Source organism: Erithacus rubecula (assembly GCF_903797595.1).
Source record: "Erithacus rubecula genome assembly, chromosome: 2".
Classification (NCBI taxonomy): Eukaryota; Metazoa; Chordata; class Aves; order Passeriformes; family Muscicapidae; genus Erithacus; species Erithacus rubecula.
The window spans coordinates 68,708,372-68,726,382 of NC_136685.1; the positions used below are offsets into that span (position 1 = coordinate 68,708,372).

The following is an 18,011-nucleotide window of genomic DNA, read 5'->3' on the forward strand; positions in this document are numbered from 1 at the left end:
AGAAATCACTAATCTGGAATTTTGTTTTTAGTTTTCATCTTTTCCAGTTCATTTACCACTTGTTTTTTTCTTTGGTGGTTGTTGCTTTTAATACACCCTTGGAAGTCACTAGTCAGATTCACCTTGAAATTTTATCCACTGGACTTTCGTGACCTTGTCCCCTTACTACTCCTTTTGCCTTTCTAATAATTCACCCTGGTTCTCCTTCTCATTTATCATGTGTATATCACACGGCAGTTGTAGCCTTGGTACACTTTGTTTCTCCTACATCCTTCACATAGTACACTCAGTGCCTAACATTCCTCCAAGCCTTACTACTATGCCAATCAATATCAAATCCAGTTTTATAGAGAGATAAGAACAAAACCATTTTAACTGCATATATAAAGTCATCTCACTACAAGTATATTACAGTGTTAAACATCACAAAAGCCCATGAAAAGCAAAAGCATTAGTGCTCCTCCTCTACAGTGGCAGAGAAGAAGTCACTTATCTAAATTCATGTGAAGTCTTGTGGTAGCCTCTGGGTTACCAACCAGAGGATTAATTTCACCTTTCTACCTCAAGATCTGTATATTGGCTCATGAATTTTACACTTCTTGGGCTTTAGAATGGATTTTCTTAACTTACAGGCAGCGCAAATCAACGGTATGCATCGTGTCCCAGCCGCCCAGCCCACGGAGCGGATACTTGCTGTCAGTTCACCAAACGGTTCTCGGAGAAGACGGGCGGGAGAACACCCAGCCCAGGAATAATCATTGCTCTGCCTCACCACACCTCTCTGAAGCACCGACCACTGTGCTGGACTGTAACGCAGGAAACTGCAGAATACACTCCACTTTCCTCAACTATACCACAAGCAAGCAAAGCCACAGTTAATCGGATCAGTGGAAGCTTAAACATCACCTCAGAGGAGTCCAGATCCCCATGTGGCTTCTGACAGCCGACGTGACTGAGCTGAGACCTTTGTCCCTCCACCAGCACTGCTCTGCCAAACGGGCTTCCTTTTTCCTGTCAGGGACTTTGCCATGTTCATCGCAGCACAGGCCCCAACTCCTGGCCTCCCCTTGTTTTGGCAGCTGCATCAACCGGCTCCTTCTTCCTGATTTTTTTGCTTTTTCTTTTCTTAATCAGCCTAGCTCCGGCCTTCATTACCACTCCGTTAGGCGGGACACAAGCCACGTGTTATTTATGAAGGAGAAAGCACATGTCTCTCCCGCTCTACCAGCTATCCGCCGGGGGTAATTCGGGGCCTACGGGAGTGACAAAACCTGGCCCCCCGCCACCCCGCCCGTTATTGCAGCGACAGCCCCCAGCTTCCACGTCACCCGCCGCTCCTCGGTGCCCCCGCCTCATCTCCGGCGGGCCCACAGCCCGCGGGGGCAGCTCGCCACCGGGGTCACGGGCACCCCCCGATTAGCGACCAGCGCGGCGACGACGGGGCGGTCCCGGCAGCCCAGACCGGTGACACCCCCCAGCAAATCCCTGCCGGGACGGCTGCGCTCGTCGGAGGGCGTTAAGGGCGCCATGCCCACGGGAGCACGGCGGCCGGCTGCGGCAGCGCCGCTCAGCCCCTCACGCAGCGGCGCGGAGGATGCGGCCGCCCCCGGCCCCGCCCGCCTGCCCCGCCCGCCTGACGCGCCGGCGGCGCTGGCGGGCTGGAAGTGGCGTACGTGCACAGCGGGCCTCTGGAGTGGCGCCTCCTCCTCCTCGCCCCGGCAGAGCGGCGGAGGCGCGGTGAGGAGAGGCGGCGGCCGCGCCGGCCCGTGCTGCACCGAGCAGAGAGGCCGGCGGGGAGCGGAAGGCAGCCCCTCACCGCGCCACCCTGCTCCCCCTCGGCCGTTCCGCCGCCGGCGGGGCGGCGATGAGGCGGCGCTAAGCAGCGCTAGCGGCGGCAGGGAGGGCGGCGCGGGCCCCCGCGCGCCGGAGGAAGGCCGCGGGCCGGCGGAGGGCGGCGGGGGCCGCGGCGGAGCCGGAGCCGGGCGGCCATGATGCAGTGAGCGCTCCCTCCCCGCGCGGCCGGGCGGGGGCCCGCGTTACTGCTGCTCCCGCCCGCCTCCTTACATAACGCACCCCGGCGGAGCGGGGCTGCGGCGGCACCACCAGCGCCATGGCCAATGACAGCGGCGGAGGCGCCGGTCAGGGCGGCCAGGGCGACAGCACCAGCGGCGGCAGCAGCAGCAGCGGCGCCGGCAACAGCAGCAGCAGCGAACGGGACCGGCAGTACTGCGAGCTCTGCGGGAAGATGGAGAACCTGCTGCGGTGCGGGCGCTGCCGCAGCTCCTTCTACTGCAGCAAGGAGCACCAGCGCCAGGACTGGAAGAAGCACAAGCTCATCTGCCGTGGCGGAGGCGCTGCGGCGGCTGGCGCGGCAGGGGGCGCTGCCGAGCCCCGCGGCGGGCACCCCCCGCCGCCCCGCGCCCACGGCGGGGCCGCGGCGGACGGCGGCAGCCGGGCGGGGGTCGGGAAGGGAGCAGCGCCGCCGTCCCCCGAGGCCCCCGCCGACGCCGCCCCGCTGACCAACAATCACGTCGCCGCCGCCGCTGCAGCTGCCGGCGGTGAGGCGGAGGCCCCGGCCACGGCCCAGTCCCCGTCGCCCTCCGGGGAGGCAGTGCTGCTGTACCGGGACAAGTCGAACCTGTACCCGGGCGGCGTGCAGGCGGGGCCCGGCGGGGCCGCGTTGCGCCCCAACGGGCAGACCAAGTCGCTGGTGCCGCAGCGGCTGGCGCTGGAGTACATCGTGCCCTGCATGAACAAGCACGGCATCTGCGTGGTGGACGACTTCCTCGGCAAGGAGCTGGGCGGGCTGGTGGCCGAGGAGGTGCGGGCCCTCCACCACACCGGCCGCTTCACCGACGGGCAGCTCGTCAGCCAGAAGAGCGACTCCTCCAAGGACATTCGCGGCGACAAGATCACCTGGGTGGAGGGCAAGGAGCCGGGCTGCCAGACCATCCGGCTCCTCATGAACAGCATGGACGATCTCATCCGGCACTGCAACGGAAAGCTGGGCAACTACAAAATCAACGGCAGGACGAAAGTGAGTGAGGGAAGGAGGGAGGGAGCTGGGACCCCCGGCCTCCCCCCGCTCCTGCAGCCGGGGGTGTTCTGGCGGGGGGCGGGAGCGGGGCGGCGGAGCCGGCGCTCCCCGGTGCGGGCGTGTGTGCGCGCACGTGTGCGGCTGTCTGCGGGGCTGCGTGCTCCTGCGCACGTCCGTCCGTCCGTCCGTCCGTGCGGGTGCCGCTCCGCTCCCCGAAGCCGACTCATACTGGAGAGTCGTGTCCAGTTCTGGCCTCCTCTGTACGAGAAAGAGGCTCCTATCTTTCTCCAGGGGGTCATGCAGGAGGTCACAAAGGTGATTAGGGGTTCGGAGCATCTCTATCATATAGAGAGACTGCGGGAGCTGAGCCCTTATAGTCTAGTGAAAAGAGGATATAAGGGGTCTCATTAATATATGTAAATATTTTAGTGGTTGATGTTAAAAAGACGATGCCGGACTCTTCAGTGTTGCCCAGTGACAGGACGAGCAGCAGTGGCCGTAAACTAAAACACAAGAAGTTCCACCTCAATGTGGGGAAAAGCTTCTTTACACTGCGGGTGGCAGAGCACTGGAATAGGCTGCCCAGAGAAGTCCTGGATTCTCTATCTCGAAACATTCAAAACCTACCTGGACACCTTCCTGTGTCGCCTGCTCGAGGTGACACAGCCTGGGCAGGAGGGTTGGACTGGGTCATCTCCAGAGGTCCTTTCCAACTCTGTCAATTCTGTGGCTCACGCCCGACGGGCGGGCTGCTGTCCCGCGGGTCTGATTGCTGTCTGCTGGGAAGGTGCGATAGGATTTGTTTGCAGCAAAAAAAGGTGATCTTGTTTCTATGCCTGCGGTTTTTTAAAAACCCCTTTTCTTGAAAGCTTATCCCCAAGGTGATGAGTGTTGAAATGCGAGTCTTTTGGTGGTCTCCTGAAAAAAGCCGGGTGCTCTGACGGGTAGAACAACTTGGGTAGCGTCGGTAGGCTCGCATGCATGGGCCAGGTTTTGGTAAGCCTTGGCTCAGGGTGTGGCCTGCCAGGTGCAGAACATAACAATGTAGTCAGGAGACCCGCATCAGTGACGGAGTGACCCGGTGGCACAGTGCAGCACTCTGGCAAATGTGTCAGGCAGCGGAGTCACAGCCATGGAGCAGGGCAGCTTTGGCCAGAGTTTTTATTTTACTCTCATCAAGTCACTTTTCCACAAAAATCTTACTCCTTAGCTCTATTTCGAGATCAGAGAACCGAGTCAAAATCACCTATTGTGTGTTTGCCTAATTTGTGATTCCCTTCCAGTCCTTTAAAATTCATGCCCTTGATAGAGAACTAGTAATGAATATTCATCAGTATCTTTTCAGTTAAAAAAAAAAAAAAGAAGAGGGGTGAAGCCCCTTCAGACTTTGCTACCTCTGTTAAAGCATAAGGAAGCCAGTGAAATGGTAGGAGTCATACTGCCGAGGTGGTTGCACTGTCACAGATGGACTGTTGTTGCTGCAGCTGCAGAATCTCAGCTGGTAGGAAGCTGCGGGAGGGAGGAAGGGAGAAACTGGACCGCAAAAAACAGCCCTGGATTTGTTCAGGGCACGGGAAACTCCCGTGATAAAGAGGGTGGGAATAATTTTTTTTTTTTTTTTTTGTAGTGCTATCTTTGCATTTCTTCAGTTGAAGCAGTACTGTGCAAAACTTTTCAATGGGAACATGGTGTGGAGTCCTCATGCATCCCTGCAGGACTTTTCTAAGCAAACATACCTTTCAGGCAGTCTTAAATCTCTTCAAGGCTTCAAACATGCACTCTAAAAATATCAGTAGTTTTGCTGGATGTCAATTTTATGCAGCTAAAAGGAATACTGCTTCTGGTTTTATGTGCAATGGTATGCTCCTGCAAGGAATAGGTGCCAGGGCTTTTGGAGTTTTAATTCTGAATCATGCCTGTAATTCCTGGACAACTGTGTTTTACATTCTTACTTGGTTTTCAGTTGCTGCTGAAATCCCTCTGTTTGTGGGATCAGAACAGGTGCAGGGATCAGATCAGTAAAATCACAATGCTTTACTCCTTGTGGCACAGAAATGCATTACTTTTTCTCATTTTCCCTTGCTTATTCCCCCCACGAAAGTCAGTGCTTTTAGTGTGCAGGAAAACTCAGTTCTCTAAAATTCCAGCAAAAGCAGAACTGTCATTCACTGTCAGAGATTTACCTCAGAGTTAAATAAACAGAAGCAGATGATACCTGGAGTATCACTTCAAATAACTTGTATTGTAACCATAAAATTTAACTCATTGGTGGTGTTAGCATTGAATTTGCCATCATTTCTATAAAGTATTTAGAAACAGTGTATGAAAAAGAAAAAGAAATGGGTCTGAATCTCTTGGCTTGTAAACCTGCCTGTCAGGGAAAAAGCTACTGTGTTAGTAGGATCTAATTCAAACTGATTTGCATTCACCAGGACCAGTTCATTAAGACAAAGAACATGAAATACAGTGAAATAAGGTAAAATCTTGATTGTGAGCCGAGATTTTGTATTTTGAGGTTTCTGATAGGTGTTTTCTCTAGACTACCTGGGCCACCTAGAACTGATCTACTTAAACTGATGTGGTTCTACCTGAGTGTCAGCAAATTACTCTCTGGCCTGAAAGATATCTATACAGTAGTTGTTATAAAATAGCCAAGTACCTTTTGAGGTGTGTGAAGACAGCAGCAAGTATAAGAGAATGGCTAACTATTTACTCATCTTGGAAGTCCTGACTTACTGCATTCCTTGCTTTTGTTCTCTTTCTTTCCAGACTCTGCTTCATTCTTTTCTCTAGCAGACTGTGGCACATACTTGCATATATGAGCTCTAGTGTCTTTCTTCTACTTCCTGTTGTTTTCTATTTTTTTCTACTGTCATCTTTTCATACATTCTCTTTTTTTCCCTTTGTCTTATCAGTTGCCACATTCATATGTGCATGTATTTCTGTTTCCTGCCTGTCCTTTTCTTACGTAGCTAGAGAGGAGGAGGTAAAAGCCTGCTCATCAAAATCAGGAAAAGAAATCGTCCTCAATCTCACCTGAGAAGGTGAGAAAGTTTTTCCTTCTTTCCCATATGGAGCATGAAGAAGGGGTTAAAGGTGGGGCAGGTTTGTGATTTTTTTGCTAGCTTTCTCTTTCCTGTGTTGTAGACTGCTGATTTGAAGCTTGCATCCTTTACTGGTCCTGGAGTAATACTGCAGCTTCCCAGTTGTGGACTGGGTTCCTCATACTTACCATATAACCAGACATCTGATCCATCAGCTATTCCTCTTTCTGCTCACCATTACACCCAGTGCCAGCCATCCCCTAAACCCTACCCCCTGCCTTTTGTTGGAAGGACATTGAATAGACAGTTTGACAGGCCCTGTTGCATCCCTTTAGTTTTTTTCTTCATTTCTAGTTCTAGAAATCTGTCTGTAGACCAGTCCTGTTCAAATTGCATTTTAATACTCTCCTCTCTCTACTAGTAGGCCAGTTGCACTCACTGCTTTTCAGCCACCTGTAGCTTAAAAATTGCTTTATTTGTTACACGTCATGCAAATTTGCTTTTCTGCTTTTTTTGGCAATTGCTCTGGAGATCCTGGTGTTTCCTGAAGACTTAGAGGACTCTGGAGTCAGTCAGACCAGTCTGACTGTGCCCTATTAAATTAGATTCTTTCAAAGTTAGTAATGCTTCTTTAGAAAATAATTCTCCAAGAGTGAGTGGATTTCTTATACCCTGCTGTTAGTTTTTTTATAAACTGGACAGAAGAATCTCTCTGCTCTTGCCACTTATTTATGTTGCAGCTTTTCTACAAAAGTGTTGGATTAATGTCATCAAGGAAAAATAAGATTTATAGGTGTTTTTTCCACTATGTCTTATTCTACAAAATATAACTGTAAGCATGTATAGCAGTAAGAAGACAAATACAAAGTAAGAGGTAGAGAACAAGAACTTGGCAACCAAGAAGGTACTGGAAAATGGTAATGATGCCAAAAGTCTGGTAGAAGAAAAGAAAGCGAGCACAGAGAATAAGTGTGCAGCTTGGGTGAGTCCTGCTCTGATTGAAGGACCCAAGAACTGTGGCTGAAGGTCTGGGCTTAGGAATGTCTGTAAAGTGGAGGGCTCCCCTTCAATTTGCTTGTGGCATGTGAGATTATGTTGTTCCTCCTGCATCATTCTGGAGATCCTTTCACTGTCACACCTTGAATTTATTTCTTGGTAGAAAACTTATTGATCTAATTGATTCCTAGTGAGTGACCTCATGTAAGGGTTTGAATTTGCCACTGAGTTGTGGGAAAGTGTGGGTAGGTCCCTCTCAGTCTCCCAGTACTCACTTGTGTTGATTGTCCTTTATATAGAGTATGACCAATGCTTGTCCTTATCTATTGGTTCTTTCACTGACAGCAGTGTTTCTGTTGGTGATGTTGTTTTCTTGTAGATGAGTGTGCTGGTCAGCAAAGCATTGTGTGATGATTCATGGATACGCAACAGCCCATACACAGTTCCTAAGTCCCTGTTGGAGTAGGGCCCTGACATAGGATTTCCATAGTTTTCATTTGTTGTTCCTCATGTACAAGCCTTTTGAGTCCCAGGTGAAGCAGATGATCAGAAGACTGACTGGAGTTTGTCCTGCAAATGATCTTTTGATTGAGAAGCACAGCAGCATCCAGAAAACACTCTTGTTTTCAGCCAACTTTAACATTGCTGAGATTCTGACAGGTTCTCCTACTAGAGAACTGCAGAGATATGGTGGTTTCTGAGGGGCAGCTGTGTGGTGATTGCAACTTTGAAGTGTGCTATGAAAATAGTGTGTCCAAAGGTGGGGAGCACCACCTGTGACTGGTAGAACTTCTCCACACTCCTGTGTGTTAGGCTGTAGTTCAATGAACATTCTGGGCTGGCAGTGCTGGAGAAGTAGTCACTCTTCTTGCCAGCACAAGTATTTACATGGCCATCCTGTGAACTGGTTTGGGGAACTGATCCATCTGAAAAATAAACTGGCAAAAGAAGTGCTCCTGGTTCAGTGTTCGGATGTTTGTGCTGGCACAGAGGACTGGCAGATGGTGAGACTTTCTTTCAGCAGCAGTGCAAATTTATGCCAGTTTGAAGTGTTTGCCAAACTACAGCCTTAGTTTAGCACTTAGAATCTGATTCTCCCAAAATTTGCCCTTGAAAATTCAAACACAGTTTAACAAATCTTCAATAGCTATATATTTTTTTTTTCTTTCTTACCTTTTCTTTTTTTGCTGTTTTGTGTTCAGTGTGAGACTTGGTTCTTGCCATCAGAAATGCATTCTTCTGTCCTCCAAGAATCTTTTACAACAATTTTATACAGAAACTTTGCTTGTCTATCCACCAGGTGATCCCATGTAACATGTACAGTGGAAACATGCATTTTCTTCAAATGAAAACTGATTTCTCCCATAATCCCAGCTTCAAAAACAACCTACTTTTGGCTTGTTGGCTGTTCCTATCCATTATTCAGGAGTTTCATTAGCATCAAAGATGTTCTTTACTTCTCTGTTTTCAGGACAGAGCTGGATTGACGTTGTCTGCCATGAGCAGTGTGCTGCAGCTTGCTACTGTTTGCTGCTGGTAAGGAAGGTCCCTTCTCAGCCCCATCCCCTTGTGCCAGCTCCAGTACTTTTTGTTCTTTGGGAGCTTTGTCTGATGTGGCCAGTTTCAGTACTATTTCACATTTCATGTCCTGCTCATTTCCTCTCTGGTACCTGCTCCATTAGGATAAGTGTATGAAATTCTGGATTGGTTTGTTGCTTGGTTTTCCAAACCATTTTTTACTGTATCTGGAGTTAATGTTTTTTATTTGTTACTGTTCTAGAGATAAGGAACCTGTAACGTTGTAGTTTGTGTTCACCAGTGATTTCAGTACACTATGGAGAATTAATTTTTCCTGTCAGTGATACCAAAGATTTTTGGACCATGTTACTACTTTGATGTTCTATGCTGCCTCTTCTGCACAATATGAGCTCATTTAATACTGTCTGTGAATCAAGTGGGATGCTTCTCATCATAGCTGTACAGTTTGAGAGGAAGAGCTGTCTTCCCTTCTCTGTGGCCTCTTGGACTGAAATTCTTTGCAAGTGATGTCCTGCCAAGTCATAGGACTGTCTGAACAGCAGTTCTCAGATCCTTGGGTTAGTTGTATCAGTAACCTTGACTGGTTGGTTGAGAGATGTTTTCCTTTTTTCTAGATAGTGCTTGATTTCTGAATAGGCTGCTAGCTATTTCCTGAAAAAGTAAATCGGCAGCATGTTATTCTCTTCTGTGGTATTTACCATGTTCATTATATTTGTATTTCAGTTGGATTTAGCCTGATGGCTCTTGGCTTGAACAGGCTAAGTTTCTCTTTAGATTCCTTAGAGAGCTCTTGTACAAAGACAGCCCTTTTTTCAAAAGTTCAAAGGTTCAAAAATAACTTTTGGGACTGTTGTCAGTGGGTTGCTTAGAGAATTCTTCAGTAGGACACTCGTGGGCTCCCTGGCTCTTGTGCTGCTGGATTTTGTTACTTTTCAGTGGGGGAGTGACTGCAGACAATGCAAGGACTGTACAAGTGTTTTTTGGAAATCAGCATATCCAGATTATATCAATTCAAGTTCTTTGTTCATTGGCATGTTTTTTACACTCCACTAAGAAAAGACTATTTTGAAGCAGTGTTTTTAGTGAATAGAACAGTAAAGTTATTTGACTTTGCAGTTACTACTGAGTGAAATAATCATTATTTATGATACCCTTTTTGTATTCTGCATTTGTGAGTTACTTAGACCCCTTGGAGGAAGGACTAATGCTAGTCTTTGAGGCCTTTTGGGAAAGTCATTTGGTGCTGATGAAATCCTTGTAAAAGCCTTTGAGTTTTTGAAGGTTGTTGGTTAATGATGGGTGGTCAGGCATATTTCCAGTGCAGGCCTGTGCCAGAATTAGCTGGTAAGTGGCAGTCGTAAGCTTCAGGTCAAAATCCACTCACTGTTCCAGGGCAGTGTCTGTCAAAAATAGAGCAATGCTTTTATGCACGTAACAGCTGCTTACACTTGAAGACTTTCTTGTTCTTTGGTATTTAACTTAAAACTGCTTGAGAGTATTTTTGTTAGCATATGGTGTTATAAATAGGAATTGGGTAGAAATGTGCATGCCTGCACGTCTGTGCAGAGGTTGTGTGTGGAGGTGGGGTGGTTATCAATACATTGTGTGCCTAGTGCTCTGACGAAGAGATGAAGTCCATACCTGTAGGGTAACTAATGGGGCCTAAAGAAAAAGGTTATTTAATACCCAAGGATTAATTTTACACATCAGTTTAGGGTCAGATCAGCTTAGAACACATAGTTAGACCATGAAGGCATTCTTCATTTTAGAAATTATTATGACTTTGAGGAGATGTTGCTCTGTCATCTCAATGTGCTGCAGTGAGAGAAGAGCCTAAGACTGCCTTGCTTTGTTTCAGCAAAAACAAACATGATGTTTAAAATGATACAAAGGTGAATGCAGTGAGGAAATTTTTCCTTTTGGTCCTAGCAGGGTGGAGGAATTGTTGTATTGACTGTGAAGTTATAAAATGCACTAAATGCTGAAGACTTTAGGACCTTATATGTATTTGCTTGATTTGGTTTATTTTTCCTGGGCTTTGTTTGTTTTGTTTGATTTGTCTTTGTATGAGGATATTTTAAATCTGTTTCCAGGAAGAGCTTGTATTATCGATTCACATCAATTTGTTCCGTTGATAACTTGACATTCTTGGTGAGGTGGCAGAGACTGCAGGATTCTCTGCTGGGCATAGTCTTGCTGTGGTTTGCTACCCTTCTGGTATGCCAGGGTCTGTTATCTTTCCTGCTTGAGTAGGTCAGATGGCTGCAGTTAAATAGTTGTAAGTCTTGAAGTTACTAGTCAAAGGAAACAAAAAAGTTTCAATAATAGATTAGTCTGACTGTTGTGATAATGTGGAATTTAAATTGCTATAGATTAAAAACCTGTTCCAACTTTGATGCATATGTTTAAGTTCTCTTTGTTGTGAAAAAGTCCAGGGATGCAGCATGTGTAAGGTTTCCAAAGCAGTTTATCATTGGTTAATAACATATCTCTGTTGTTGCTGCTCTCTGTCCTGTTCAAGCATCTGTTCAAGCAGCTAAACCTTGCCGTGGATGCCAAGATCCCTCAACAGCTTCTGCTGTATTCGAACAGTGTGTGGTCTGTTCTCTGCCGAAGGCATTGGGCCCTTCCAGTTTCAGTGGTTGCTGCATTGTTGTTCAGGCAGCTGGCATGCAGCCTTACTGCTGTGAGAAAGGAAACTGTGGCCAGTTGATAAGGGCATCTTAAACTGACTCCTTTTCAGCTGGCACACTGGAAGATTCCCAGTGAAATAGATGCTGGCTGAATCGTACCTCTGTTTGGCTTAACCTTATTTGTGTGTGCTTTAGCCCCTCTACGGCAGCGCATCGGCCAGGCAGTGGTGCTGTTCATAGTGGTGGATTTGCTCTTTCAGGGAGACACTGAGAGAGCTGAGGCTGTTTATGTGGCAGAGGAGAAGGTGTGGGGGGACCATACCAGTGGGGACAGATATTTGACGGGAGGAGTGAAGGAGAAGGAGCCTGGCTCTTGGCAGCAGTGCTCAGTGGAAAGGCAGTGGGTATGCTGAGATGCAAGAAATTCCATTGAAATGTAAGAAACGCTTCTTCCATTGTGATGAACCAAGAGGCAGCTTGCTACAGAGGTTGTGGAGTCTCCATCCTTGGAGATACTCAAAACCTGATCACTGGTCACCAGCCTGCTCTGGGTGACCCACCTCTAAGCAGTGGGCTGGACCACATGATCTCTAGAGGTGCCTGCCAACCTCAGCACTCCCATAGAAAAAAAAATACTGCAGTTTGAAATGGAAAAGATACAAAACAAGCCAAGTTTTGCGATCTGTTAAAATATTTTTCCAGCAATGGCACTGTCAGTATAAGTCTTGCTTATTGCATCTCTGAGTGAGTGGAGACCAGGAGTCTGTCTTCCTGCTAGTGGTCACTTGCTCCCTAAAGGATCACTGTGGTTGAATATGCCAGTAGTGTAACTGTTTGAAATATTCCTGCCTTGGATCCAATTTGGTCATCCAGATGGTCACTTTTACTAAGTCTGTGCTGCTGCCTCTTTCCTGTTTTCTCCCAAGTTGCCTGTTTTTCCATTCATGTGTGCATATGCTCATAGCACAGTCCTTTCCTAGTATAATTTGCTGATACAAAGCATGTGTACACTTCACAAAACTGATTGAAGCAGTTTAAGAAATGTTTAAGAAATTGAAGTCAATTGCCTGTAGGGAATTCATACTTTCTCTCCAAAGTTATTTTAAAGTTATGTGTGATCTTGGTTCCACTCCTGTACTGAGAGGGCATAGTGTAACAAGCATAGTTATCCTTCTCTTTCAAGACAGACTGAAAAATGGAATATGCTGTTCCAAAGCCACTAACTACCAAAAAGTGCTTTACTTTTAATATTTCACTTATTTTTACTTTATTTATGTAGTAAATTTGCTACAAACATCTGGCCAAATAGTATTTTTGGTACATTACAATTTTGTTTTACTTATGAAAAATTCCAGCCACGCCATATTAAAAAAGGTAAGTGTGGGGAGGGAACATTTGAACTGGTAAGAATCAGGCTTATGTATTTTGCCAGGCTGTTGAATAAATCAAAAACCTGCAGCTCTCAAGTTACAGTCCTTACCTCTTCCATCTACCTTCTCCTGCCTGGGCTCCTCTGGGGGCCTTGTTCTGCAGTGGTGTGTTGAGGGAGAGGGGAAGGGAGCAGGAGCAGGGGCTGGGAGAGGCCAGCTGCCCCAGCAGGGGTACAGAGGGTGAAGGTTGCCTCAGTTGCTGCTCTCTGCCAGGTACAGTTGCAGGCACCCTGTCAATAGTCTGTCCTCTGCAAGGACTGTGTTGGAGAGATAAGAGCCATGTGCCTCTTGGGAGATGTCAGCTTGGCCATCCCTACCATATATCTAGTGGTAAATTGAAGCCAGATGGAGTTGTGTTCATCTGAAGTGACCTTCTGGATGGACTAGATGCTAGGCCGTGAATTGTAAGTTGAGGCTAAGCGTTTTTGAGGAGTATCCAGTCTTACTATAAAAAACCCTAAAGTTCAAAACCATTTGTTCTTATTGTTCAGATGCTGAAGACCCACTCAGCTCAAGGCTCACACTTTTTGCCTGGTTAATTTGGTTTAGGTTCTAGCAGGCTGCCTTCTTGTGTTGCTCATTGGGAGTTCTTCCTTATCAAATGTAGGTTTCATACAGTATTTGTCATCCATGTTTATACTATTATGTAGTTGTTGTAAATAATAATTGTTCTGTATAGAAAGCTTTAAAGTGTATATAAAATGGTGTTCCCATATGCCATCTGCCTCTGGCAATCCAGGAGCTCTGAGACAGAGGTTGTGTCTAGACCACTGCCTGTAATACGTGCAGATGGATGGACACATTTGCCATTAATTTATGTAATCTTGTTTTAAAAGCCATTTGTACTTTTGGCCTCTGCAACATCCTGTAACAGCGAGTCCTGCAGTTTGATTAGATGGAAAAGGAACTTCCTTTTGTTTAAAACCCACTGATGGTGATTTCAGTGTCTCCTAGGCTGTATTGTGAAAACTTACTTCCCAGTAGTTTTACTTGTCATATTCTTTTAAAAAGTCTGGCATTTGCTTGCATGCATTTTTTTCAGCTGACGCACTTTCCCTCCCAAATTGAAGAATTGTAGTCTTTTTAGTGTTTGTCCAATGGGTACTGCTTCATGAATCTAGTTACGCCTGCTGCACTTCTGTGCAGCTTTTCTGGTTCTGATGATCGAGGTAAGGCAAGCAGAAGCACAGTATTTAAAGTACAAATATATCCTGATTTTGTGTGCTGGCAGGATGATGTATTCTGTGTTGTCTTTCCTTGTTTAGTGATTTATGACACTAGTTGCTTCCTCTGCTGTGCTGAGATGAAGTTCTTGGGAGAATAGCCTGTATTTACTACATTTTTTTTCTAAAGTCATGGTATCCAGTTTAGAAGTCATCACTGTGTAAGAAAGGTGGGGTTTTTCCCCCCAAGGAGTATTTTTTTACACTTACTCTTCACTGAATTTCACATCCCATTTTGTTGTTTAGGCAATTGGTGTCTTTTTACAGGCCCACATGTGCCTTTCTGCAGCCAGAGCTGGGAGGGACTGCAGCATATTTAGGTATTGCAGGTAAACACCATCACTCTGCTCCTTCACTCCCTTTTCCCAGGTCGTACAGAAATACTACAGGTCCTCTGGGAATCCTGCTCATTTTTAACTAAAGGGAGGTCCATTTGCTGTAGTGAAATTGCAAATTACTGGAATTAACTATTTATTGGTCTTTCCTTTGCCTGTTTCATTGTCATGAAATGCCTTGAAAGTAAGATCCATGGTTCGAGTACTTTGTATTAAAAATGTTTAATGTTTGCATTAAAATTAATGGGTTGAATAAATTTGTATTAAATCTCCACTATAGCTTGGACAAAATGACATATAATGACTCTTGAAGGCCTCCTAACACCTGGCACAGACTCAAGAACAACACAGGAGTTCCTATACTGGAGTCCTGACTTTGTCATTTTCCTTAGTGAAAATAGAAAATGGGAGTTGTCTCACTCATGAGCCAAGGCTATGCCAAAATTATATTGTAAGAGGTAATAAGATAAACATACATTATTTTTACCTGTTTAGTCCTATAGCTTTATAAAGGACCTTCTAAACATGGAAAATAATATTCCACTGCAGGTCATGAAATGTAGATGAAGATACCATCAACTAGCTTTGTTTTCAGTTTAGTTGTCTCGTATAGCAACTGGAATTTTGCAGATTTCTAGTTTTTACTTTGTCTTTTTCTACACTCACATCCTGCTACTTTGAAGGAACACACCCACTGAAAGACAAAGCTAGTAATAAATGATGCTTCCTCACCATTGAGACTTAGAGTTCTGCAATTCAACTTAGAATAGCTCCATATTAAAACCCCAGAGAAAACTTGCCTTTGAAGAGCAAAAATTCCAATGTGCCGCCCCCCGCCTTCCTCCCCCCCCACCCTTCCCTTCCCTTTGGGAACAGCTTTCTGGAGGGACTGATGGAATTCTTCAGGGGCTCAGTGGGGAACAGAATTTGCCAGTGATGGGAAGATTGAGTCCCTCTGAGATTTATTTTTTTTTCCCTCTCAAAAATTTGTTACACTTTTTTCATCATCTAGCCTTCAAATTTAAGGAACAGTTATCTTGGTTTGGGAGCCCTTAATTATGGGTTGTCTGTACAGAGGAAGTAAATTCTTGTTTTCTGGAGTAACTCTCAGTTTTCTTTGTGGCACCTATATCACATTGCTTGTATTGATCCTGGAAATAAAATATATTAGTCTTTTTACTGATTTGTGTGTGCGCCAGGTGTGGAGATAAGTTGATCAATAGGCTTGAGGACTGAGCTGACATTCAGAGAGGTAAGTAGCTTTTTGAAATGCCACTTCATGCAAACATTTTACCTGGAGTACAGGTGATGTGAGCAGCCTTCTGCATACAGATATGGATATGAGCACAGTGCTGTGCATGGAGTGGTGGATTTTTTTTTTTTTGGTCTTTGGTTGCAAATCTGTGTGCTGAGAGTAACCTTCGATGTCCAAGATGTTTTGTGGTGTGGTTCATTAAGGGGCTGGAAGATGCCCAAAAACAATTACAGCTGGGGCCTGCTGAGGTATCTCACTTGTTAGTGCTTGCAGCTTGATTTCATGGGGTCAGTAGCAGGGCATTCACAATTAAAACCCAAATAAATACGCAAATAAAAGTGTTGTGTCACTTGTTCCCTTCATTACTGCAGCACATGGTTGGCAAGTGCATCCACAGGTCCTTGCCCACTCCTCCCCTTCCTCCCTGTTATTCCCTACAGCTTTTCTTTGGCTTCAAAATCATCTTTCCACTTCTTAGCTGCCCATCTCCAGGCAACGTGACTTCAAGAGAATACAAAAAAAGTTTTGGGATCTGTAGTGTCTTCAGTATAAAGATACAGGGCCATTTACTATATATAGTAGAAATTATTAAATCATTTGGCTGCCCACAGATAATTTCTTGAAGTGCAGTCTCCTATTTAGAAACTGCTACCCAGTGTTAGTGTGCAATACTAGATACATATAGATATATATACATACTAGGAGCTCTGTTGTTTATTTACAATTATGCAGAAATTTTATTTAAAAATAGAGTATCTGCCTGAAAGACTATTTCAGTCAGTCCTGAAATCTGAAGTGATTGCTTGCTGACTTGGAGGGGGAGTTGACTATATAGAAATCTGGAATCTAAGATTTTTGGAATTGGCTGCTCATCTGTTTCTTCCTTAGTTCTTGTGATACTCAGCATTACTTTCCCTCTTTCAATATTACAGAATTTTGTTAGTGTTGCTATTTTTTCTGGTGTCTCCTTTCTTCATCTTCGTTCCATTTCACTGTACGTTGTCTAAGCAGTAATGTCTACTGCTGTTGCTTGAGTTGATGAGGAGTTCATACCTTGGGTATGAGTTGTTTCAGGTTATTTGCAAACTGAGGCAAACACATTGTCATCTGTTGTATTCTTGTCTCTTCTTTTTCTTTTTTTTTTTTTTTTTCTTTAATTGGCACAACATTAAGCTGGGAACAGGCTTTGCTTAAGCTCTGCAGATCTTATATGTATGTTGCATAAATATGTGCTGTGGAACAGTCCTCTTGCTCTGATGTGACACCTCTGATCTGGGCTACTGTTGCTAATCCCTGCAATCTCTCCCCAGTGACTACTGTGGATTGCAAAGCCCTAGATTTCCTTTGGTTTCCAGGAAAGTTTCTGCAGATTGGGTTTTTAGGGACATACAGATAAACCTTTCTGCAGAAACATGAAAAAAGGAGATGTGTGTATCCTGTCTTGAAATCCATTATTACTAGATGGGGTGTGGAGAAGTGTGCTTCTCTTTCTTAGTAAATACCGTGCTTTTAAGAAGGTTTAAGTGTATGTAAGTGCTGGCTGCATGCTAACAGATCTGATGTTGAGATTTTTGACTTTTTGTGTGAGCATTTGAGGGGATAAGTTCTGGTTCTGTGGTCTTCTAAATGTTTTGGAAGAGGGGGGAAGTCTCAGTGGCAAGTTGTTAAAGAGAAGCCTTCTTGTTCCCGTCGGTTTTGTACACCTTGGCTTTTTTGCTTACATCACCACTTTGTGTAGAGTATGAATTCCATCACCTTCTGATCTTTAGAGTGGGAAATTTGGAGTTCGAGGTTAGCATGTGGCTTCTTGCACCAATACTTGTTGAATTATAGACAGTCATAACCAATTTGATCGACAGGAATCTTGTCACTTAACATTAACAGGCTTTTTAGTTGTTTACAGGAAAGGACTAATCTATGTAGAAGCTACTTGCCTTTTAGGATGGGTGAATTATCATATATATATAAAAAATACTGGTTTTGTTGTTGAAATAATAGCAAAGATGAAAAGAGGTAACTATTTTGATTGGATTGGGTTTCTTCACAGCAGCTTCTTAATGCCACATATAAACAGACTTGGAACAAGCCAGATGGGTCCATTTTAACCAATTTACAGTTGATAATGCAGCATGTTCTATTTTTTCCAAGGCATGAGAGTGATGTGTTTTTCCATCGCGCTGCTCTCCTGGGCCAGTGGTTGTGATCGATGGGGAGACTGGGAAAAAGCCTGTTGAAGCAGTACCAGGGAGCTCTGCAGGATATCCTAACCTAGACTTGATCCTGTTGCTGCCATAAACATAAGCTCACTGTATGGGCAGCTGAATTGGCATTTCAGAAGACAGTGGGGCTTTTGTATCAGCCAGACAAGCACAGACAGTTTCCTCAGGTGTTTTTCCCTCCTTGGAGTCAGTGTTTGGTACGTTCAGATCTTTCTCCTGCTCACCAGGCTGCATGCTCCTAGAGCAAATACATTGCATTCCTGAGCCACTCTCCTCCAGGAGTTCCACTGAGCCAGTACA

General features: G+C 45.4%; 1 protein-coding gene across 1 annotated transcript in view; it reads left to right on the forward strand.

The window, feature by feature from the left end:
- Window positions 1-1,978: 1,978 nt before the first annotated feature.
- The window catches only part of EGLN1 (egl-9 family hypoxia inducible factor 1), a 33,433-nt gene continuing 17,400 nt past the window's right edge, over window positions 1,979-18,011 (forward strand). Inside the window, exon 1 of the mRNA XM_079330395.1 lies at window positions 1,979-3,037. Coding sequence (XP_079186521.1) covers window positions 2,111-3,037 — 927 coding nt within the window. The 5' untranslated portion in view covers window positions 1,979-2,110. The remainder of the gene's footprint in view (window positions 3,038-18,011) is intronic.